This window comes from Fusarium odoratissimum (genome assembly GCF_000260195.1).
Source record: "Fusarium odoratissimum NRRL 54006 unplaced genomic scaffold supercont1.43, whole genome shotgun sequence".
NCBI classification, from domain to species: Eukaryota; Fungi; Ascomycota; class Sordariomycetes; order Hypocreales; family Nectriaceae; genus Fusarium; species Fusarium odoratissimum.
In genome coordinates, this window is record NW_022158724.1 from 225,300 (window position 1) to 246,909 (window position 21,610).

The following is a 21,610-nucleotide window of genomic DNA, read 5'->3' on the forward strand; positions in this document are numbered from 1 at the left end:
GATTCTCTGTACCTGGTGCTGTATGGGACCTCTCGTTGGACACTGAACTGATCGTAAGCAATGAATAGTGACATATCAATGCACACTATTATATGCTCGACGGGAATTCAATAAGATTTCATGTCTCTACAGACACGCCAATAAGACTTGTCTGGCTCAGAATGTATTAAGAAATCACTATTGTTGACCGGTTAAACCGTATAACCTGCCTCCTTTACTTCTTATAAGCCATGGGCTAAACATCCAGTGGTAGTGGCAACGGGGTTGAACAAATTCCCTTACCTTTTAGCGTGCTTGATGTGACTTTAAAATTCAGTAAAAATATCAAGATCTTATGCATGCTCAATCTTTTCGCAAAAAACAAAAAACATACAACAGCGGGTATTCGCTGGTCATCACCGACCCAACTACTAGTCCGCCCCTCACTGGCTTGTCTATGGGAGAGCGGACGGGATCCCGAATTCTCAACAGTGGGTATGGTCGTATGTGCTGGCAGGTGTCTTTGTTGGGCTTATGTTTATCTTAACGTACACTCAGTCACGACATTGGTCCATCGGGCTTATCAAGCCAAACAAGCGTTCAATCAGACACTAACGCTCTGTTTTCCAGTGGCGACGAGAGATTCGCAACCTTGACGAAAAATCAGTTGACAGAGTAGCTGTGACGGCTGATAGTGAAGGCAGTGGCAATACCATGGGCAAACTTTGTTCGGCAGTGTCATGAACGCCAATGTTATTGAACATAAGAACGCTGTGTATCCCGTGTAAAGTAGCAAACGATATCCTGCCAGTCACTTGCGATTCACCCATATAAGTATAGTCTTTTGCCCTCCAACTATTGGGATTCTGTCTTTCTCCGCCAGACTACTCAGCAGCCTTCTGACACCGGATCAATCCATCAGTATTCCACTGCATACCAGAGCATTTCTACTCTAACAAAACCCTTCAGTGCTGAGATTTCCGCCACCGGACTAGCAACAACAGCCTATCCAGATATTCATCATGTCTCAATCCACAGGTGATCATCCACGTCGCAGCCTCCCCTTTCTCCCACCGGAGCTCACTCTTCGTATTATCGAGGAGTCTGAAGAGGCCTCTATATGCCTAGTAAACCATCTTTCGAAAGGCCATCTGCTGTGCGACGGTTTTCAGGAACATACCACAGTCATTTACCCCCGTAGTGATAGGAAGGAGGATGGCACATTTACTCGTGGAAAGTTCGAGGTACTTCCGATGCAGCATCGCTGCGTCGCGGGAGTGATCCAAGCATCAGATACACCCGCTCTCCCATTTGACCCTCGAGAAGATCAAACATCTTATGATACGAGGCAAAAGCTTCACCCCGAGGGATCTATCGGGCATCCTCAAAAAGCTCAAAAGTGGTCTTGTAACCGCAACTGACGAAAACAAATGGAGCAAATGGCTAAGAGGCTATCGACTTAATATCATGGGCTCTGCGTTGTGCCCAAAGTGGGAATTACTCACGAATCTCGAAACACTTTGTCTTGATATGACTGGGACCGTAGATAAGGGCAATTCAGTCCTACTGGGGCTGCGCACCAGGGAGATGGCGTGTCACCTAAATCTGAAGACGCTGATACTCCTAGGTGTCCCATGCCTGGCAAGATATGATTTCGAGACTCCAAATGGGGAAGAAGGAGAGGAATCTTGGCTTTGTTATCTCGAGGATAAGTCTACATTCATATCTAACTTAGGTGTTCAAACCCTCAACTATCTTTACCTCTTCAAGGGCCTTATGCGACCTGGTGGTCAGATCCATTTCATTACGCAGTTGCCACCAGGGACCGCGTATTGGCCTAATTTCAAGGATGTTGTGGTACTCACCGATGGCTTACAGTTATAGATGATTTTCTAGTCTATTCATCGGCGTTTTCTCTTTCTAGTTTTCCTTGTTGAGATTCGATTAAAGAGTTAGGGCTTTAATAGTCTGAAGCGACTGTCGGCGAGATGATAAATAAGACACAGAGTGCAGTCGAGGAAGGAAGTGGGCTTTCTACGATCGGTACATTTGATGAAACATTGAACTTAAAATAAAAGAATGTTAATAAGGATAAAAAAAAAAATATGAGGTAAATTATGAGCTTTGGTTGTTGATGCAACTTTGAGGATTTATGAATATGCGTAGTTATAGCCCTGAGTTGGACTCCAGGTAATAGTATCCCGAATTAAGATAAAGACCAGTGTATGGACTAAATTCTCCCATGGAGCTATCGCTAGCTAGATTATTGTTAAGAAATTACTGGGCAGGAGCGCACCAGTATGATCTGGTCTATTGTAATGGTAACTATCATTTCTTCCTTGGTTGGATGGTAATACTTTTAACGGGCATTACTCTAGTTGAAAAGTTCATAACATAGTTTCTTTGCATTCATATATTGTTGTCAGATCAGGCTGAAAACGCTGATACATCAAACTCATGAAGCGGGATGCATGAAGTCATATGAAAGCAAAAGTTCTCTCAAATGTCCGAGAATTCACGAGCAAAATCGTCGAGAAAGACATAATCTGACGTCTGCTTAAACCAGATATTACTGAGAATCCACGAACAGGCTGATTTCATGGTTGTAATTTGAGTCTTACTGCCTTACGTGGTGGTTGCTCAAGCGAACAGGATATCCCATTACGAACTGAGACCGCTAGCGTAACATTTTTAACCTTATTCAGCCACCCGTTCAGATGCATATACGAAGGTGATTAACCCAATCGTCATTGGAAATTCGGATATGAGGTTGTTTCACTACACAGCCACGTCTTAGACACCGACGTGGTTGCAACAGGGCGTGTTTTGGAGAATTGAGCCGTGCTGACTTTCGGGAACAGGTGATGGCAGTGCAGCAATCATCCGGTTACAGTAGAAGGGACTGGCGTATGTTACTGAAACAGGAAACAGCCGAATATTGGGGAGTGTAGGGCTGTGAATCCATCTGATGATGTATCATTCTTGGCAGATTCGCTTCGGCCAGTTCGCTTGTACCTTATCTCAACATGCACAAAGGGACTGTCTGCCTAAAATGCTACGCAACAGGCACCAAACAATTCCCTTGTTCTTATCACACAAACTAAGCATGACGTGGTAAAGCAGGTGACCTCGTCCTGCAAGTTTAAGTGGTGAGCATGTTTAAGCTTACACTGCCAAGACGCAAACTCGTATCTGAAGGTTTATTGTCCGCCGGCCCTGTAGAGCTTATCCGTACCCGCAGGATAGTTAGACCGAGTCCCCGATCACTTTCGGCCAGGAATCTCGACCCTGAAGACTGTGCCTTGCAGGTGCAGATTCCCAGGAGCAAAAGCACCATGGCGGTCTTGGCCGGATTTAGAATGGAACCAATGCAAGCTCTAAATCCTGGTAAAAGTGTGATGGGTCCTGCAATTGGCCACCCAAGTTCGTACACGTCAAAAAGGGCATTGACCTATCAGGGGGCGTGAAATCAGGCTATTTGATAAGCCAGCACAAAAGACTGGCCTCGAACAATGCAGACAATAAAGAGTACAGCTAGCCTTGTGCGGTCTTGTGCAAGACTGCTGCGGCTGAACAATTGCCAAGAAGAGTCGGTGTCAATAGACAAAGTCAATAGGCAAAAAGTTTAAAACAGGACAACGTTGTGATCAACGTTTACAGCGTTGATCGACACATACACAACTGAAAACCGCAAGCTCATTTCATCGAGATTTTGTAATTCGAGCGACCAAAACGTGGCGTTACGGCAAGGGCAGCCGCTTAGCGAGCGATGATATGACATTGAGCGGGTGCGCGACGGTCGGCCTCTATTACGTTAGCCTGAACCACACCCAGCTGCGCCAAAAAGAGCGCTATTTGGTGATAAGCGCCCTGCAATTGGTCAACCTGTAGGCTATCGATTCAACAGTGGCAATCCCAGCTGGGTGACATTCAGATGCCGAGGCTGCCGTGATAGAAGAGGAGGGTCTGTGAGCTGACCAAAGCTTTCAGGGCCAAGTCAAGGTCAAGGTCGAGATTGTCGAAGATGAGATCATGAAGTTGCTGGGCCTGTTGCTGTAGGTAAGCGATCGACAATGTAGGTACATTAGTGATACGATAGCCTCCAAGGTGACTGGTGAGAAAGCGAGACTATTGAATGATGATCCGTCCAGAGCCAACAGTTCTAGCTCGTCATTAGAGAGGAAAATAATGAACGGAGATGCCGTTGATTAAATGATAATTCATGAATCTCCCTTGTTTACAGTCACGATGCAAGTAAAATGAGGCCATCGAGTTTTACGAGGTTTTCGAGGTACGTACCAGGAATGCCCCTTGTAAAATCGCATCAGAGTTCAGATCCAGCAGCACCAAAACGGCACCTTAGCCGGAACCGTAGCACGCTGGGTGCACTAAAATCTCAGAATAAATAGCGCTACGCAACAGTTGAAAGTCCGGAACCCGTTCCCCCCCTCTTCTCTGCATAATGACCCCTGAACCATGACGCTAATCAAGGGTTCATAACTTACCCCATTTCTAACAAGGGCCGATAATCTTCAACACGCTTTTCTCTCCCTCTTGCTCACCAAGCAATTAACCGACCGTCTTGGCTTTGGGAGTCTCGAAGGTGCCTGGCCTTTTCCCATCTTGGTCGGCAGCCACACAATGCCTGTTCGGTCGTTTATACGGAGGTTGCGTGAATGGCAATTTACAAGGTATGACCTCGATTTAGAAGCGCAGACACATAGACCCTCGCCCGTCTGGGCGCACCCATTCAAGCTCCTCGGCCACTGTAAGTTTGAGTGTCTTTTTTTTGTCCAGTGTCGATAGTGTTGCCAATAGTCTGGAAGTAAGGGGGCCAAGATTTACAACTGCACAGCCCAATTCTCCCTTGGTATCCAGTTCCACGCTCACACCGCATGATATGCCTTTTCCTACGGTCTAGCCTTTTCTTTTTGTTCCTTTGGCATGCCGTAATACGGCGAGAGCAGTCTTGGTTAGAATGTGACCAACAGACTCTTGTGGTCTAGACCCCGGAGGTTAAATCTGTTGGTCCCCAAATTGGCCTCTTTTATTTTCCTAGAAATACGAGATGCCGCTACCTTATTCTGTGCTCAAGATTAGACTACTCAACCCCCTGGCCCGCTACCGCATGTCACTGCGATCGCTCATAAAGCCATTGTCGTCTGAATCCTTCCCTTGTTTGGTCGTGGGCGTCCTGTTCGGCCATCAAACTTCCACGCCACTCATTTTACCTTAATACCTTATTTTCTTTTCCCTCCTTTACCTCCTCACTCTCTTCTTCACCTTCAAGCTGCAAGGACATATGCGCTTGTTAACCAAAATGGCAGCTCTACTGAGGAATCGTCTCCTCATTTTCATCTTCACCATTTTGATGGTGTCGTACCTCATGACAACTGCTTCAGCTGCCCCATCCGAAAGAGCAGATGTCCAGTATGATGTCGTCATCTACGGCAACACAGTCGCTGCGATAGCAGCTGCTGTGCAGACCAAGCGCATGAAGAAGAGTGTTGCTATCGTCTTCCCCGGTAACACGCTGGGTGGTCTGACATCATCTGGTCTTGGATGGACAGACTCCAAGAAGGGAAGCTCTATCGGTGGCATTGCCAGGGAGTTTTACGGCAAGGTCTATACCTATTACCAGAAGAGTACCGCATGGACACAGGAGACGCGCTCGGGATATATTGGACGAAAGATTGGAGCTCAGCCCGGTCCTGCTATTGATGAGAGCAAGAAGGTTCAGTGGACCTTCGAACCCAAGGTTGCTGAGTCCATTCTTGAGAAGTGGATGAAGGATGGAAAGATTCCTATCTTCCGCAACCAGCCCATTGATCGATCCAGCAGCGGTGTGACCAAGAAGAATGGTCAAATCACCTCTTTCAGAACTACCAAGGGAAGTGTCTTCCAGGGCAAGATGTTCATCGACGCTAGCTACGAGGGTGACCTCATGGAGGCCGCTGGTATCTCATACAGCACTGGACGTGAGAGCATCAGTGACTACAACGAAGATGCCGCTGGTTTCCGACCCGGCGGCTCTGATCAACTCTCAAAGGTTGACCCCTGGAAGAAGAAGGGCGATTCAAGCAGTGGCCTCATCGAGGGTGTTGGCCGAGTTGTCAAGGATGCCGTTTCCCTCAAGGGTAGGGGCGATGACTATCGTCTTCAATCTTACAACTTCCGCATGACTCTCACCAAGCAGACCAACAACAGGATCCCCTTCACCAAGCCCGCCGACTACGTCGAGTCTCGTTATGAGCTCCTCTTTCGTTACTACGAATCTGGATACACTGGAACTCCTTTCACATCACAGCTCATGCCCAACATCAAGACTGACTCTAATGCTCAGAGCCAAGTCAGCACCGATATGATTGGCGCTAACTACGATGATGATGGCAACTACGCTCTCTGGTCTTATGACAAGCGTAGACAGATCTACCTTACACACAAGTCTTACACTCAGGGTTTCTTCTGGGCTATGGCCAACCATCCCCGTATTCCCAAGTCTCTGCGTGATAGAGTCAATGAATGGGGATACGCCAAGGATGAGTACACCAAGAATGGCAACTGGCCTTATGAGATCTACATCCGAGAGGGACGTCGCATGAACGGTGTCTACACCATGCGCCAAAGCGACATTCAGACTCCCCCATCCCGACCAAACCACAGCATCGGTATGGGTGCGTACTCTCTCGATGTTCACCAAGTCGAGCGAATCGTTTACAATGGAGAGATCCGCGACGAGGGCAAAGTCCACATCGCTACTCCCGGCCCCTTCAACATTCCTCTTCAGGCTCTTCTCCCCAAGCCCAGCGATGCGACAAACTTCCTCAACCCCGTTACAATGAGCGCTACTCACATCGCTTACTCAGCTATCCGCATGGAGCCCACATATATGGTCATGGGCCAGGGTGCTGCTACTGCGGCGTGCCTTGCTATCGACCAGGGCGTGAACATCCAAGACGTGGATATGTCCACAGTGATTGCGAGACTCAAGGCCGACAAGGCTGTGCTTTCATAGACTAGCGAGTTCTGATACCATTTTTGCATAATTAAGTTATTGTAATACGATCATACATCTTTTTCTCATCTCTAAGCGTGAACAGTATGTGCTCAAGATGAGGGGGAATTGAGGCCTCAAGCCTTGACATCATGATAGAAACCATATTGCCTCAGTAATAGATCAGCAATCTTCGACAACGATTGAGGCGCTAACCCCCTGACAGGGCGGCCAAGTCTAAAAACGCCTCTGACGATAAGGAATTTCCGTTCCGTGGTCCGAAGTTCGTATAATCGCCAATCAGCTGAGGTAGCGCGCCACAAAGAATGGCAGACAAACCTAATTTAGCATTGGAGTGTTTCAGCCTGACCGTTCAAATTAACAACCTATTCTGAATTGCATTAGAGTTATGAATATACATAAATGAAGATCTTTCTGGTACATAACCGACTCAAGGTGTTCATTCTTCCGCGTCGCTGCCCAAAGTCTTGAAGGAGTGAGCAGAAATCGTGACGTATGCAATCCCCAAAGGCATTAAATATCCCTTCTTATTGGATGTTCCGTTCATATGGTGTATGAAAATCTCCTCTCAAGTAGTCGCGACTTCGTCTCGTGGATGGTAGCGAACCATGAGCTTCGGCTTCTCCCAGAGGAGATGCAACCTGACATCCGCGAGCCAATCGAGATCCTGATTGACAAACTCCCAATCGTACTTCCAAACAAGCGAGGCCATTGTCACCCTCGCCTCCATGTACGCAAGATTGATACCCAGACAACCTCGAGGGCCAAGCGAAAAGGGTTTACTAGCCTCTTTCCGATCTCCAAAACCCTCACCGATCCATCGTTCTGGTAGAAACTCATCTGGTCTAATGAAGTTGCGCTCATCATGCGTCGTTGCAAATCCATCGACAGATACAACGACGCCTTTAGGGACGTGGTGTCCGTCGATAGTGGCCCCTGTGCAGACACGCGGGGGACCAAATGGGACTGGAGGGAAGATACGAAGACCTTCTTCGATGACGCCGTTCAAGTATGGAAGATGAGCTACTGCATCGCCCGTGATCTCGTCTCGTGCCGAAAATGCCGAGCGCACTTCAGCCTGAAGGTTGGCCAACTTGTCAGGGTTCTTCAGCAGATAATAAGTTGTAGCAGCAAGTAGGTTTGCTGTCGTCTCAGACCCCGCGATCATGAGAACCTTGGCTTGCTCACGCAAATGAACAAGATCCAGGTTGTCACTTTCCTTCCTGAGGATATAAGCAAAGAAATCTTCACGGTCGCGGGAGTTTCCCATTCCGATTCGCTTCTTGATCTTCTCAGTTGTATGGATGTCGATCTTTTCTTTGAGATAGCTTGGCATCACAGACACGACTAGTGTCATTGGGATCTTGAAGCGGTTGATGAAGGGGAGAAAAGTGAGCGAAGAGATGAATCCAAGAAGCCAAGTTACCCATTCGCTAGGTCTCCATTGGTTCAGCGAGTCAAATGATTCGCCAAACGTCAGATCGCCTTGGGATTCTGGTCAGTCTTATTGGTGATGATGGGTGCTGAGGAGACTACTTACCGATAACGTCGAAGGTCAACCAGTTGAAGACCTCTGACATGTTGGCTCCTCCAGTCCCAGGTCCTGCATTTTGCCCGAGCCGTTCTAGGAGTAACTTGACGTGAAACTGTACAGACTCTTCATTATCCCTCAAGGCCTTTGCACTGAATGCATGAGCGAGAGATCTCCGCTGCAGCCGATGATCTCGTGGATCTCTAGTGAACACAATATCAGGGCGCGTGACAGACGGATCAACAGTGTATAAGGTGTCACTCTTCAGAAACGTAGGTCTGTCTTTGGAGACATGATTATAAATGTCCCTGAGTGCGACTGGAGACCTGAAGCTGAGTTCGTTGGAGGCAGTTCGGACAACATCGCCGTACTTGCGGTGCAGGTCGCCAATATTATGAACATAGTACCCACTGGCCCAACTGCGCAGAAACCAAAACTGTTCAAGGCCTTAGTTATGAAGGGAATGGGGGGTGGCAAGGAGGACTTTACCTCACTACATGCAGCTATTTTGGGTCCTGGGAATTTTGCGAGAGGATGGAAGTACAACCTGTAGATGATAACGCCGATGATCCACGATGCAAACTGCAATATTAACGCGAGTAAGTGCTAGGCAGATGATGGAATGTACATACAGTTGCACCGGAGAGCATAAGCCCTTGAGAAACTGAGAGGTTCAGCATGACGGTTGGCTTAGAATTGCTTGGCTAGATGAGATTGAAGGTGGTCTACCGGTGTCGTAAAGAGAGTCTCGTCCGCCATATATGCTTCCTACAGCCTCAGAATTGTGGCGTTCATATTTCCTGTTGAAGGCGATCATCGTGTGTGACTATTAGTGCATATAGGGTGCAAACTTGCATTATGCGGCGTGACCAGGTTCCACCAACGGCCTTTGTGTAACGATCAGTGATGCGTTTGCAACCCAAGAGTGGCCATCAAGGAATGATCAAGGAATGGCTGTAGTCATTACCAAGCTTAAGGATTCTGATATGACCTAGAACCGTGACTCCATTGTGCCCCAACGAAAAGAGGAACATGTACGTTGGACTGAGTCATTGCATAGTGCGGTAAAGGGATCGGTGAAGATTTATGAGAGTCCGGCAGTTCAAGCTTAAGGCTCTTGGCACATAATAAGGCTAGTGAATGCCGATTCGACGTCAACATCCTGCGTATCAACACGAAATACAGGCTATAACACTATTTTGTCCGTCCATCACATCACATGCCGCCGCCAGTCATCCCTCGCCATCAAACGAGTGGCAACCATTCGCCCTCTAATATCCTCTCTCATCACCCAGAACAAGCAACACAGTCGCCTCATAGCTGCGGGGTCGACTTCATTCACAACGACTTCATGCACTGTTCCTATTCAGAAGCAAAGACATCATCAAGAATCGTATCATATGCTAATAAGACTGTTGGCTGCCCATATGGATGCCACCAAGTGTATGTATGTTTCACTCATTCGAGTAAAAAGCTCGTCTTTTGTTGCATAATGTGAATTGTTTGCGTATCATTGCCGACGAGCTGATCGCTCAAATGGGCTATTATTGCGATACTTCCCACCAACATATCTTGGCGAATGCTTTGATAGGCTATTAAGCGCCTGCAAGATAGTGAAAGCGCAAGTTGCTTTTACTCTCACATATTGGCAATACCCCATGACGTATCTTATCGAGTCACATGCATATCGGCTTGATTCGCTTATATTCGTCCTTTTCCGGTTACGATGAAACAGGCACTCCGTAATGGATGCTTGGTTCTTACATGCATATTCACATTATTGAATGCAATTAAGACGATAGGTGCAATTACTACAATATATGGAAACTCTGCCGGTTATCTTCCTCCGTGATAATACCCACTACTACCACTATGTGCTACCCCCACACCTTGTCGCAAAACCATTGACAGGACCAAGAAATCGCCTCCGAAGAGACACGCGATTGGATCGCGGAAGTCTTCATCCATTCCGCCGCGACCAACCACGTTCAGCTTCACAATGAGGCCGGCTTTGGTAGAACAAATCCAACATCCAGCATATCGATCGCACTCCGTCCAATCATCGTCAGCTCGGCCTCGTAGTTGTCAAGTTCTTCCTCTGTCGTCACACTCTTGGCCATCAAGTACTTCCATAGCTGTTTGACCCCTTGTTTCTTCGAAAAAATGTTACGAAGACCATTGGCGTTGTTTATCGCTGCTTCGACAAGTGATAGTTGAACGCCAAGCTGGTCGACAAGCTCGTTGACCCTTTGAGCATCGCTACGACTCTCTTGGCAAAGCACGTATGTGGCAACACTTACCTTTTGCAATCGTCGCAGCATCGGCTTATCGAATGTCTTGGCTTCTTGTGCAAGATCTTCAGCTTGTGTAGAAGCATAGCATATACTATAGGTGATCTTGCTGAGGTCTTGGCGGAACTGACCGCTGACCTTCGCCCAGATGTCTTTTCTGGGTTCTTGTAGCTTCTGTAAACGGTCAAGCAACTTATAGTTTCGGATAACTAAGCAGCTCTCTTTGGACGGGACGGTCATCCGAGTCCAAAGAGAAGGATTCTCGGGGTGACTCGGAAGTGCCTCACTCTCCGTCGTGATTTGTAGAAGTCTCTGGTCGTCGAATTCGCAGCTAATCGCTTGTTTCAGCCGCTGATTTTCCTGTTGAAGGTTGGTTGCAATATCCACAGGTATATATACTGCGTCAAGAGCCCGTGATGGCTCTTTATCGTTTGACTCCTGCGCAACATTCTGGGTATCAATTTTGATGTCGTCAAGCTTTGGTGCCAATTCGTTGAATCTTTGGATCTGTAGGTGAATTCGTTCCATACAGACACTATCGTATGTATTGGGAGTGCCTAGATAGTTTTGAACTTTAATGCATATAGAGCCAAGGATGAATGTCAATATGAACATATTGAATTGAGGTGGTGCTCGATCGGAGCTGGGTTGTGAGTATTGTACGGGGGTTGTTTCTGTGCATTTTTGTTGGGATGTTGGGATGTTTGGAATGAACAACTGTGATCATCATGGTTTGTCGTTCTTTTATCAATATGGCAGGTCTTTGTTAGGGATATCATGAGGTTCATTTACATCAACAGGAAGGCCTTTATTGCTTGGACAACGCTTTGGCTTAATGTTCTAGTGGCGTGCCTGAACGGTGCTTACTATTCTCGATAAGTCCGTGAACATTATTGTGCCCCTCATTTGTTCAATTGCTATGTTCCCGATGCCTTAAGAGTTTCTTTGTCTATCCTCTTTGATGGATTAACCCAGCGTTCGTGCCTTCAGCTCCGCTAGTCGGTTGTTGTTAGGCCGAAAATAGTAGGCGATAAGATAAAGGCATGTTTGCCGCTATGATTGCATCGCTTCTTATCGTTACACTAACAACCCCAAACACCAACGGCTCATCTCCACGACTTGCAAATCTGTGCTGTCCGTTTCACTTCTGCTCATGTTATCCCGTTTTCGATACCCTTCGAAGTCGCTTCCACGCAACACTATCTTGTGCACGACCCGCACCTTTTATTTTGCTTCTACATCATCAATCCTGACAAGATTCTCATCGGTCGCATCTCTCTAAATGCCGCAGCACGAATCAGAAATATCCACAGCGCAAAGACCACCAATTGTTCATGGAGTAAACATCAGCCCAAAACTTCAATGCCACCATTGGTCTTCAGATCTTGACATTATTGCCATCCGGCACAAATGCTGCATGGAGTACTACGGGTGTATCAGCTGCCATGAAGAGTTAGCAGGACATCCCAATCAAGTCTGGCCCAAGGCAGAGCAGCAGGAGTTGGCCGTCTTGTGCGGCAACTGTTGTCTGGAACTGACAATTGCAGAATATCTTGGGAGCGGCAACCGATGCCCTGGATGTGATGCTGGCTTCAATCCGGGATGCAGGAACCATTATGATCTATACTTTGAGGTGTAGCCATGGGTGACTTTAACGGTCGCTCGACCTCCAAAGCCGGGTCACTGTCTACGTGAACCTGCGAAGGCCCAGGTTAATCAAGACGCCGAATCAAAACTTTCTAGTGTAAATGTTCTAGATGCTCGAACCACGAGAGGGCAAGGACAATGGTTGAACGTATGGGTAGAGGCTAGGTTAAGGGATGAAGAGAGCGATTACAAATTGAGTTTCCTTAATGGGCCGTCTATTTCAGATTCGCCACATTATTGAGTCACACATCCATTTCGTCAAAGAAGAAAGGTTTATCAATGAGAACGCTGTACAAGGGTGCTACCCAACTATATCAAGAAGCATCATCGACGGCCCGCGAGGTACTTTACAAATATAGTTCTGGTTTCGATCTTCAAGTACTATCAGTTATTAGTCAGCGGGTTTAGCTCAGTTGGGAGAGCGTCAGACTGAAGTAAAAACTTCAATCAATATCAAACGATATCTGAAGGTCGTGTGTTCGATCCACACAAACCGCATTCTTTTTTCCTTTTGTTTATGGCGACATCTCGTAGGCGCCTACTCTTATGCTGCGATTTTCTTTGCGTACCGTTGAGACATGGCTCCTCAAGTACCTGTTCATTGGTGATGGCGTTAAGACTCTTGGTCCCCGGCTGCCCTCAAGCTGACAGTCTGTATAGTTGAGGTCATATCGCCGTATGACAATGAACAAAAGACCGCGGCATTTGTCATTTCTTTATGTACACAATATGACAATTGAACGTGCTGAATGGGTAGGTTGTCGGAGCCTTGCTTACGCCAAGAGATCCTTCCGCTTCAATTTTCTCTGCTGACAGGCTCGGGAGATTAGCAGAACCCACCTAGCGCGACAACGTCAACGATGTGCCGAGCCTTATCAGATTGAACTAAAGATTGTTGTTTGTTCGCGAGTGCCCAAACAAACAACTGACGTTGACTTTCCTCGATTAGCTTTCTCTCCCTACATTCGTCATTGGCGCTACGTTGAATCGAGCCCGTCAACGTTGCACAGCACAAACAAGGCCTTGTTGCGGTGTCGCCCGATGATGACACGACAAAAGCTGATTGATTATCAAAAGGATCAATCGTGAAATTAAATCTCAAGGATCTTGATCGACGGATACTTCCGCCTCCGTCTCCGTCTCCGTCCGCTGGGATCTGTACCCCTGCAGCCTCCACTTCACATCACTCTATATCACGCTGAGATTTCCCATCCGTGTACTGCGAACTCATGGACTTTGCTCAAACTCCTCTTGTCAACCAGTCGAAGCGCTTCGGAGCAAAGATGAAGTCTCTTCTTGGTCCTCTACTCCTCGGCGCGTCGCGCCTTGCAACCGCGACAAATGGTGCTGATTCGCTGGTTGCCCGTGCAGAATCATCGCTGAAGTGGGAGCCTTGTAAGCTCGATCTTCCCGATGCGGCAAAGGAACTGTTGAAGGCTGGTGATTGCGCGACTATTGAAGTTCCGCTTGATTATACGGATAAAAAGTCGGACAAGACGGTCGAACTTCAATTGATCCGCTACAATGCTACCAAGGAACCCTTCAAGGGTAGCGTTCTCTGGAATCCCGGCGGTCCGGGAATTTCTGGTATTGAGACTCTCGCTTATCTCGGACAGGACTTCCGCGAGTAAGTATCCTCCGGTGCGCTATTGAGACAAACTGACACGATTTCTAGCATCATGGGCGGCCATCACAACATCATCTCATTTGACCCTCGGTATATTTTGCCCGTCTATCGTATTGAGCTACACTAACACCAGGCAGAGGCGTTGGCCGAACCATTCCCTTTGCCTGTGGCAAGAATGCTTCTACTGAGCTCACCCGCCGCAGTCTAGAGCCTCTTCCCCAAGCAGACCTCTGGGAATATGTGAAGAACGAGGGCTGGCAGACCATGCAGGCTACTGCTGAGTCCTGCTACGAAACCCAGCAGGAACACGGCCGCTTCCTCAGCACAGCTTTCACGGCTCGTGACATGATGAAGATCGTCGACGCTCTCGGTGAAGATGGCAAGCTTCGTTTCTGGGGCATTTCTTATGGAACTATCCTCGGCCAAGTCGCCGCTGCTATGTTTCCTGATCGCATTGGTCGTCTTCTTCTTGACTCGAACTCCTTGGCTGACGCATACCTTACGTCGACTGGTGTTGGTGGACCGCATGACGCTGAGAAGTCGCTTGTGCATCTGTTTGCTGAGTGCGTTGAGCTCGGTACCAAGTATTGCAAAGTGGCCAACTACTCTGGTAGCAGCACTACTGTTGAGGATTTGAGAGATGCTACGGTCGAGACCTTCCAGAAGTTGAAGGACCTGAAGACTCTGCCTGATGGTCTTTCATCCAAGGACTATCCCTACGCCGGCAACTCTATCTTGAAGCAGTTGAAGTACGGTATTATGAACTTGCTATCAAGCCCTTTCAACTATCCCTCAGTGGTAGAGATTCTCTCTTACGCTTTTGAGGGAGACTACAAGAAGGCTCTCAGCGTCTACAAGGAGGATACATCCGAGTGGAACCTTGGTACCAACGCATTCCAGGGTATTGCTTGCTCCGAGTCATCGTTCCGTGTCAGCAACCCTGAGGACCTTTACTCCATGTACCAGGCTCATCTCGCTGGAAGCTCCTTCGGAGATGCCATCGCAGCTGACTATGTGGCCTGCGCTGCTTGGAAGTTCGACGCTGCCGAGGGCGTTGATACCAACACGCTCCGAAACGTCAACACAAGCTTCCCAGTTCTCGTTATCAACAACGCAAACGATCCTATCACTTCCCTAAACCATGCTTGGCAAGTTTCTTCTCGATTTAGAGAGAGTCGACTGTTGATTAATGAGGGAGTTGGGGTAAGTATGCTTCCATCGTTTTGGCAGGATTTTAAGCTAACATGTTACAGCATGGAGTCACATCGCATGCTTCCAACTGCACTCTTGAGGCTATTGCTGCTTACTTTGTTGACGGCGCTCTTCCAGATGTTGGTACGAGGTGCAAGCCCAACATGCCAGCTTTCAAGGTCGCTCTCCCCAACGCATAAAATGGTTGGCTTGGTGCTGCTGCAGAAGACGGTGAAGATGAGGATATGGCTGTAAGACGTTTGTATCACTATATATCATGTATTAAAAATGTCTATTCCCAGAAAAAGAGTGATAACTGCATACCGCTAGTGCATCATCGGCCGCCACTGTCTGTGCCACTTGATAACCCTGCAAGCAAACGAGACATAAAATCCTTTCGAAACGGAGTGGACGGAGGATGTTGTGATTCCGTCGTCAACAAAAGAGTCAGGTTAAAAATAAAACAGCAAAAAGTCTAGCTCGTATGCTTATCCAAACATGCTTATATGAATAAGCGGAGTTCCAGAACCTTATGGATCAAGGCAGCCAAGATTGTGATACCTGAACAGAAGCGTGACCAACTTTCGAGAACTTTGGTCCATGTTGCATTGCATATACGTCGTGTTTGACGATGTGACGCGTAGAAGCAGAATCAGCGGATGAACCGGCTCCCGCATCATGAGTATCGTGAGATTCCATCATAACCGGATTATCGGCGGGAAATGCGGGGGAGGATGATGTAAACTATCTCGACGTGGGGTCGGAGTTTTTAGCCGTGACTAAATTTAGGTATCGATGTTTGGAGGTGATCAATCGGGAGGCATGGAGATGGCCGCGTCATAAGTTGAAGAAGCATAGGATAGGACTTATGGATACTCTAAATGCTGAGGTTTTGATACATACACGAGATTTGCATCGCCTTGCTGTGTTGTGAAGTGAGAGAGATCTTCGAGGGTTACAGTCATTGCTCGTATTTGACATCACCAGCATCACATGGATCGTCCCAATAGGGCCATGGTGCGTTGACACGGCACAGTCCGTCCCCGGCACATGATACCTGCTGCATATTTCTCAAGTTCCACTGATCGACTCTGATAGCAGCGGAGTTAATTCTCTGTGAAAATGATTGGGAAAAGCGTTTACTTGATCGGTTTTGGCCGTGTGCTGGAAAAGATACGAGCTGTAGTGGGCTCACACTGCTGTATTGCTAGTGCTGACAGTGCAGCTCGTATCGCGGCTGGTTCTGTATTGGGCTTCAATTTTCAGCTGTACTTCCAGAAGTATCAGACACTTACAGCCACAGACTTGACGTAGTGATCTTCTCTCTCAGCCCACTATTGCCTTAGTAGAATGTAAAGTTGCGTTGACTATCTCAATTGTATTTAAAGTCAACTCCATTCCCGCAACAGACCAAACTCTCATCATCACTCAACAGCCATCAATCAATCACCCCGCACTACAGCACTCGGTTAGCTCACACTTTCACATCTTCACATTTCAACCACCAAAATGCATTTTGCTACCATCATCGCTACTGCTGCTCTCGTCATGGGCGTCGCTGCTGAGCCTGCTTCCAAGGATCTCCCCTTCAACGTCATTTCTGCCCGCATTTGGAGCTCTAAAGACTGCGGAGGTGACAACAACAACGGAAACCTCGGTGAATTGACCACGCATCGTGATGAGCTCAATGAATGCTTCAAGTTCACCGACAAGGTCAAATCTGTGAGCCAGTATGAGCATGCTAAAGGCTGCAAGCGTAAGAACTCCCTTGTCACTACAAGTGCAAGATTGCTGACATGTTTATAGTTCTTCTTTTCACAGACAGCAACTGCAAGCGTGGACAGAAGACTGTCAAGGATGACCAGTGTCGAGAGACTTCTTCTCACTTCAGCAGCTACAAGACTGTTTGCAACTGATTTCACGACCGATGAGTTGACATATAATGATGCATTAATGGGCGCGAGATGATAATGGACTAATGGCTGAGACGATAATGGCAGCATGAGACCGAGTTATGGACATTCCTTTAGCAAAGAGGTCGTATGAATTAATATACAGCATTGAATTAACTAAGATTATGCATGATTTGAACCAGATCCACTGTCTAAACTCCCTCTATGCTTGTCTTGTCTTCTAAAGGGCATATCCCACATACCCTGGTCTCATATCTTGAACGTGTCGCTTAAGCAGTGCCCTGGGTGAGGTAGCCAGTGAGGCCATCGAAGATGTTGGAGACGGGCTGGATGATGGGTCCAAGAGGAGTGCCCGAAAGGGTGTTAAGGATGTTGGAGAGGATGTCGACGAGACCGGGAACGATGTCGCCGATGAGCTGGGTGACGAGGCCGAGGAGGGTGGCGACGGTCTGGAAGAGGAGCTCGAAAGCGCTGCCGATAACGTTGTCGAGACCAAGGATGCTCAGGACCTCCTTGGCGACACCGACGAGCTCGTGGAGAAGCTGGATGACAAGGCCGAGAATGACCTTGACGTCGGGGATGTTGATCTTGATGCTGACGACATCCTTGAGCTGGTTGACAACGGCGGTGAGGAGCACGTTGAGGGAGTGGACTTCGGCAGTGACGACCTTGACGGCGGCAGCCTTGGAGATGGCGTTGGACTTGACCTTGGTGATGACCTCCTCTGCAGATATCGTTAACAATCCATGTGACATGGACTCTATGGTTGGTTGACTTACTGATGGTGGTGGTCTGGCTCTTGACCTGCTCAACAGCAATGGTGAGAACCTTGACAACACCGCCAGTGTTGGAGACGTTGACAGCGGTGATCTTCTTGGTAACTGTCTTGGTGACGGTCTGAGAGGTAGCGATGCTCTCAACCTGGCTGACAGCACCGTTAGGAGCAACAGCTGGGACAGCTGGGACCTGACGAGCAGCAACCTGAGCAGCAGGAGCAGCCATGGCCGAAGCGGCCAGAGCAGCGAGGGAGAAAAGGCTGAACTTCATGATGAATAAAAACGTAACTAAATAAAGAGTGACTTGGTGAGATTTTGCTTGAAAAAGAGTGACTGGGTTGAGAAGTGAGAGTGGATGGTTGGGTGAATGTCCAAACCGATTGACTTTTGGAGTTTCTTATATACATCTTGAGCAGACATAGATAGTGACCCTAGATAGGAGATGATACTACACGGCATAAGCGAAAGTTAGATCTTCAAGCCGTTTTTGCACATCGGATGAAACCGACAGTTGGGATGGACCGGGGGAATCGTTCATTGCTGCTCTGTTTGGCTCGACGGTTGGTGTTGAAACACGCGATTGTGGAGCGATGAAACATCGCCAACTGCCGAGTCGATCGCAATAAACAAAACGTTGGATTCCGCCAGAGATCGTCGTTTTGTGTTGCTGGAAGGATGACGTCGATGGCACTCTGGCGTGTCATCGGTCAAGTCAAGTTGCAGGGGTCTTGAGAGTTGGGGATAGCTTCCTCTGTGACCTGCAACTCAGTATCGAGATAAATCCTCCCACAAAACCAGCGTATGTAAATTTTTAAAGACTTCCAGGCACAGCTACTGTTTTCAAATGACTGACATTGGCTTGAAATGGTAAATGGCAATGGAAAGGTTATGACGCGGGATCTTCGGGATAGCACTCTCGCCAATGCAACGCCGATCCACCGTCCGTTTCGTTTAATTACACCCGTATCTTGAGGGCACATTTGAGCGCCCATGACAAAAGCGCCCCGTGCTGAGGAATATCGCAATAGACAACGACACTTCACTCATTTTCATCTCATTTTCATTTTGCCATACCTCCTTTTCCTTGGTTCTGGGGCAGCCTTTGATGGCTCGGCTGGTGTCTGAAGGGCGTTCATTCAGTATGACGTTTTTTTGGATAAGCATAATAGATTACTGCGGAGTCTGGGAATTGCATGCGTTGGCGTATAACCGTGCGGCTCATCACGTTGCCATATTGAGTCATGCTAGTGCAATGAAATCCATCTGTCAAAAACGGCTTCAAGGTAGACGCATGATCTATATGTCACGGGAGTCTTTAGTGATCCATTGCATCTACATTGGTGTTCCTATGTAAGCAAGACGCACAGATTCGAGCGACTTCATCTCTGTTAGACATCAAATGACGTCTTAGAGCAGGAGGATTGTCGTAAAGCTGGATGAAGCATCAACCAAACTTACGCATGGGGCTGCATGATCACGGAATCTCCCCCTTGCCTCAAGTAATCTTCCACCAGACAGAAAAAGGACAATAACAGAGAATCCGTCGAAAAATTCCAGAAAGATAGCTCTGAGACAACATTCTAATTCTACTTACCCCTGATCGCCACGCGAGGAACAGGGGAAAGGTCTAAGCGTCAAATGTGACCCTGACTCGCAAGACTTGACAAACCTAATCTACAGGGTAATCGAGAGTCAAATAAACAGAATACCAATAACCCGATTGAGTTCCTTGTCAAATGATTTGTATTGGTGAATCTGCTTGCTGGTATCCTATCTTCAGATTCTAATGGCGAGTCTACTCTCACATGAAACATCATTCTTGTTGCCATTAGTCGCTCTGTGGCTTTTGAGCATAGACAACATAGCTAAAGAAATGTTAGAATAAGTAAGAAAACTAACTTGCTCCTTTGGAGTAAGCGCAGATTTTTAGGGGCAACTTACTAAGGCCAGTACCCATGCATTCTTGGATTCTTAATTTCCTTTCTCAAGAATGCAAGGAAGACAGTGACTTCAGCATCCGTCCATCCAAGACCTTTCTGAAACATCCTCGTTACCATAGCTTCAAGTCCACTTAGCAGATTCTCCATCTCCCAAGCCCCCAAGAGCTTCATACGCGGATCTTTGGGCCATGGGTTGAATGGAAGCTTGAAAACTCGCTCTGTGACATTTTGGTATCCGCGTTCTTCAAGCCAGCCTTTCCACCGCATGGGGTCTGTCAGACTGGCGCCAAACTTCGCAGAGCCCTGCTCCATCATTGTTGAGAATTTGCGGAGATAGCTGTCTTCAGGGATGGAATCGTCGTCGCAACCGAGAACGCCGACGATGGCTTGGAATTCGACCCATCCGCCTCCTCTAAGATGTCTGGTGGAATTAGTTATTGATATCGCATGCGGGAAGAGTTAGCGCTTACGTGTATGTTTGGTCAATCAGGGCTGGCCAGTCTCGAATTGCTAGTAGAAGATCTCGGGCAAAAACGAAGTCAAAGCTATCTATTTTCCATGTCCATTCTCTTTCAATATCGTCGACCTCAAAGTGACAATTTGGTGGTACCCTTTCAGACATCAGTGTCAGAAAGTCTCACAGTTGGGATCGCATCGATCACTTACCAGTCAGGTTGCGTCGGTGCAACATCCGTCCCAATGACCTGGGAGCTCGTCAGTCACAGCTCACCCGATGTAACCATGGCAGCAAGATCCTGTACTCACTTCTGCAGATGGAAACTCTTCTGCCATTTCAATCGACCATATCCCTTATATTAACATTGTCAGCAAGGACTCCCTTATCGATACAATCCTTTCACACCAAAGAAAATGAGGCTTCACGAACCTGTGCCGCAGCCAAGATCTAGAACTCTCTGGGGCTTCTCTAGAGGCGCCAAATAACGGTTCTTTCCAATCAACGCGCAGTATTTAGCATGGCACATATCGATGCGATCAAGCTCAGCCTCATCCATTGGTAATCCATATTCTGAAATTTGTTAGCACTGGCTAAGCGATTTACTCTGAGAGACTTGCCCTCTTTGCCATACACGGCGTAGGTTCTTCCTCCTTCGACCTTTCCATGTAGAATAGAAGATGTCAGAGATGTCAAAGATGACCGCTCACTCTCATTATCGTAAGCCTATATTTCATCACATTGTTGGTTAGCAAGTGGAGCCATTTGGATGAGTCGCATCAATAGGCCCACTAACCTCATCGTCAGTGACACTCTGCAAACCCTAGACAAATCCGTTTAGTCCGATTTCAGCCCTACAGGGAATAAACTTACAGTGTCAGGCTGTATAACCTCTTCTTCGGGAGCACGAGGAGACGACATTACGGCACTGTTGGTATCACAATCGTTTGTGCATCAGAATCATGCAAAGTGGACACGGTCAAAAGGAGAAGTTGAGCAAATATCGAAACAAACTCGCCATAGTGATAATCATCCTCGATACTGCGATACTGCGATAAATGCCACCGGACCAAGCCTTCCATCACTTGGGCCGTGCCGCAGTTCAAACTCCAGTTTATCACGGATATAATATTCTGATTGGGTCGTGATCTGCATGGTTGAGGCACTTTACCCGGGATTACAGAACCTCGGCTGGATATATACCCACTTACTAACCTGTCTTGTTAGGAAGCGAACGCTCATGGAC

The 21,610-nt window shown here is 47.6% G+C and overlaps 9 protein-coding genes and 2 non-coding genes across 13 annotated transcripts; 6 read left to right on the forward strand and 5 right to left on the reverse strand.

Annotated features, from left to right (window-relative positions):
• Window positions 1-366: 366 nt before the first annotated feature.
• On the reverse strand, window positions 367-484 carry FOIG_14715. Its single transcript, XR_004093465.1, has one exon. It is a non-coding gene; the product is annotated as a 5S ribosomal RNA (ribosomal RNA).
• Window positions 485-1,001: 517 nt separating this feature from the next.
• FOIG_14716 (uncharacterized protein) lies at window positions 1,002-1,400 on the forward strand (the record flags this gene model as incomplete). Its single annotated transcript, XM_031215996.1, has 1 exon — window positions 1,002-1,400. The coding sequence occupies one exon, from the start codon at window positions 1,002-1,004 to the stop codon at window positions 1,398-1,400; it is 399 nt and encodes a 132-aa protein (XP_031054372.1).
• Window positions 1,401-4,370: 2,970 nt separating this feature from the next.
• FOIG_14717 (uncharacterized protein) lies at window positions 4,371-7,069 on the forward strand. Its single transcript, XM_031215997.1, has 2 exons — window positions 4,371-4,747; window positions 5,307-7,069. Exons 1-2 carry the CDS (start codon window positions 4,621-4,623, stop codon window positions 6,992-6,994), a joined length of 1,815 nt encoding a protein of 604 aa, XP_031054373.1. The 5' UTR covers window positions 4,371-4,620; the 3' UTR covers window positions 6,995-7,069.
• FOIG_14718 (uncharacterized protein) lies at window positions 6,963-9,745 on the reverse strand. Its single transcript, XM_031215998.1, has 4 exons — window positions 9,158-9,745; window positions 9,015-9,107; window positions 8,535-8,961; window positions 6,963-8,479 (listed from the first exon to the last, which is right to left on the reverse strand). Exons 1-4 carry the CDS (start codon window positions 9,203-9,205, stop codon window positions 7,563-7,565), a joined length of 1,485 nt encoding a protein of 494 aa, XP_031054374.1. The 5' UTR covers window positions 9,206-9,745; the 3' UTR covers window positions 6,963-7,562.
• A 774-nt stretch (window positions 9,746-10,519) lies between these two features.
• FOIG_14719 (uncharacterized protein) lies at window positions 10,520-11,431 on the reverse strand (the record flags this gene model as incomplete). Its single annotated transcript, XM_031215999.1, has 1 exon — window positions 10,520-11,431. One exon carries the CDS (start codon window positions 11,429-11,431, stop codon window positions 10,520-10,522), a length of 912 nt encoding a protein of 303 aa, XP_031054375.1.
• Window positions 11,432-11,865: 434 nt separating this feature from the next.
• Window positions 11,866-12,790, forward strand: FOIG_14720 (uncharacterized protein). Its single transcript, XM_031216000.1, has one exon. The coding sequence runs from the start codon at window positions 12,099-12,101 to the stop codon at window positions 12,453-12,455; it is 357 nt and encodes a 118-aa protein (XP_031054376.1). The 5' UTR covers window positions 11,866-12,098; the 3' UTR covers window positions 12,456-12,790.
• Window positions 12,791-12,861: 71 nt separating this feature from the next.
• Window positions 12,862-12,961, forward strand: FOIG_14721. Its single transcript has one exon. It is a non-coding gene; the product is annotated as a tRNA-Phe (tRNA).
• Window positions 12,941-16,191, forward strand: FOIG_14722 (uncharacterized protein). Of its 2 annotated transcripts, XM_031216002.1 has the most exons (5): window positions 13,304-13,483; window positions 13,541-14,090; window positions 14,139-14,180; window positions 14,228-15,293; window positions 15,344-15,654. In XM_031216002.1, the coding sequence occupies exons 2-5, from the start codon at window positions 13,693-13,695 to the stop codon at window positions 15,479-15,481; spliced, it is 1,644 nt and encodes a 547-aa protein (XP_031054378.1). In that variant the 5' UTR covers window positions 13,304-13,483; window positions 13,541-13,692; the 3' UTR covers window positions 15,482-15,654. The 2 variants fall into 2 exon arrangements, with proteins under 2 accessions (XP_031054377.1, XP_031054378.1); XM_031216001.1 differs by having other exon boundaries at window positions 12,941-14,090; window positions 15,344-16,191.
• A 296-nt stretch (window positions 16,192-16,487) lies between these two features.
• FOIG_14723 (uncharacterized protein) lies at window positions 16,488-17,866 on the forward strand. Its single transcript, XM_031216003.1, has 2 exons — window positions 16,488-17,037; window positions 17,088-17,866. Exons 1-2 carry the CDS (start codon window positions 16,791-16,793, stop codon window positions 17,195-17,197), a joined length of 357 nt encoding a protein of 118 aa, XP_031054379.1. The 5' UTR covers window positions 16,488-16,790; the 3' UTR covers window positions 17,198-17,866.
• Window positions 16,674-18,830, reverse strand: FOIG_14724 (uncharacterized protein). Of its 2 annotated transcripts, XM_031216004.1 has the most exons (3): window positions 18,480-18,830; window positions 17,974-18,418; window positions 16,674-17,918 (listed from the first exon to the last, which is right to left on the reverse strand). In XM_031216004.1, exons 2-3 carry the CDS (start codon window positions 18,239-18,241, stop codon window positions 17,464-17,466), a joined length of 723 nt encoding a protein of 240 aa, XP_031054380.1. In that variant the 5' UTR covers window positions 18,242-18,418; window positions 18,480-18,830; the 3' UTR covers window positions 16,674-17,463. The 2 variants fall into 2 exon arrangements, with proteins under 2 accessions (XP_031054380.1, XP_031054381.1); XM_031216005.1 differs by having other exon boundaries at window positions 17,236-17,918; window positions 17,974-18,830.
• A 555-nt stretch (window positions 18,831-19,385) lies between these two features.
• FOIG_14725 (uncharacterized protein) lies at window positions 19,386-21,366 on the reverse strand. Its single transcript, XM_031216006.1, has 9 exons — window positions 21,238-21,366; window positions 21,161-21,187; window positions 20,985-21,090; window positions 20,797-20,937; window positions 20,676-20,719; window positions 20,577-20,614; window positions 20,381-20,521; window positions 19,912-20,331; window positions 19,386-19,835 (listed from the first exon to the last, which is right to left on the reverse strand). Exons 1-9 carry the CDS (start codon window positions 21,283-21,285, stop codon window positions 19,799-19,801), a joined length of 1,002 nt encoding a protein of 333 aa, XP_031054382.1. The 5' UTR covers window positions 21,286-21,366; the 3' UTR covers window positions 19,386-19,798.
• Window positions 21,367-21,610: the final 244 nt, after the last annotated feature.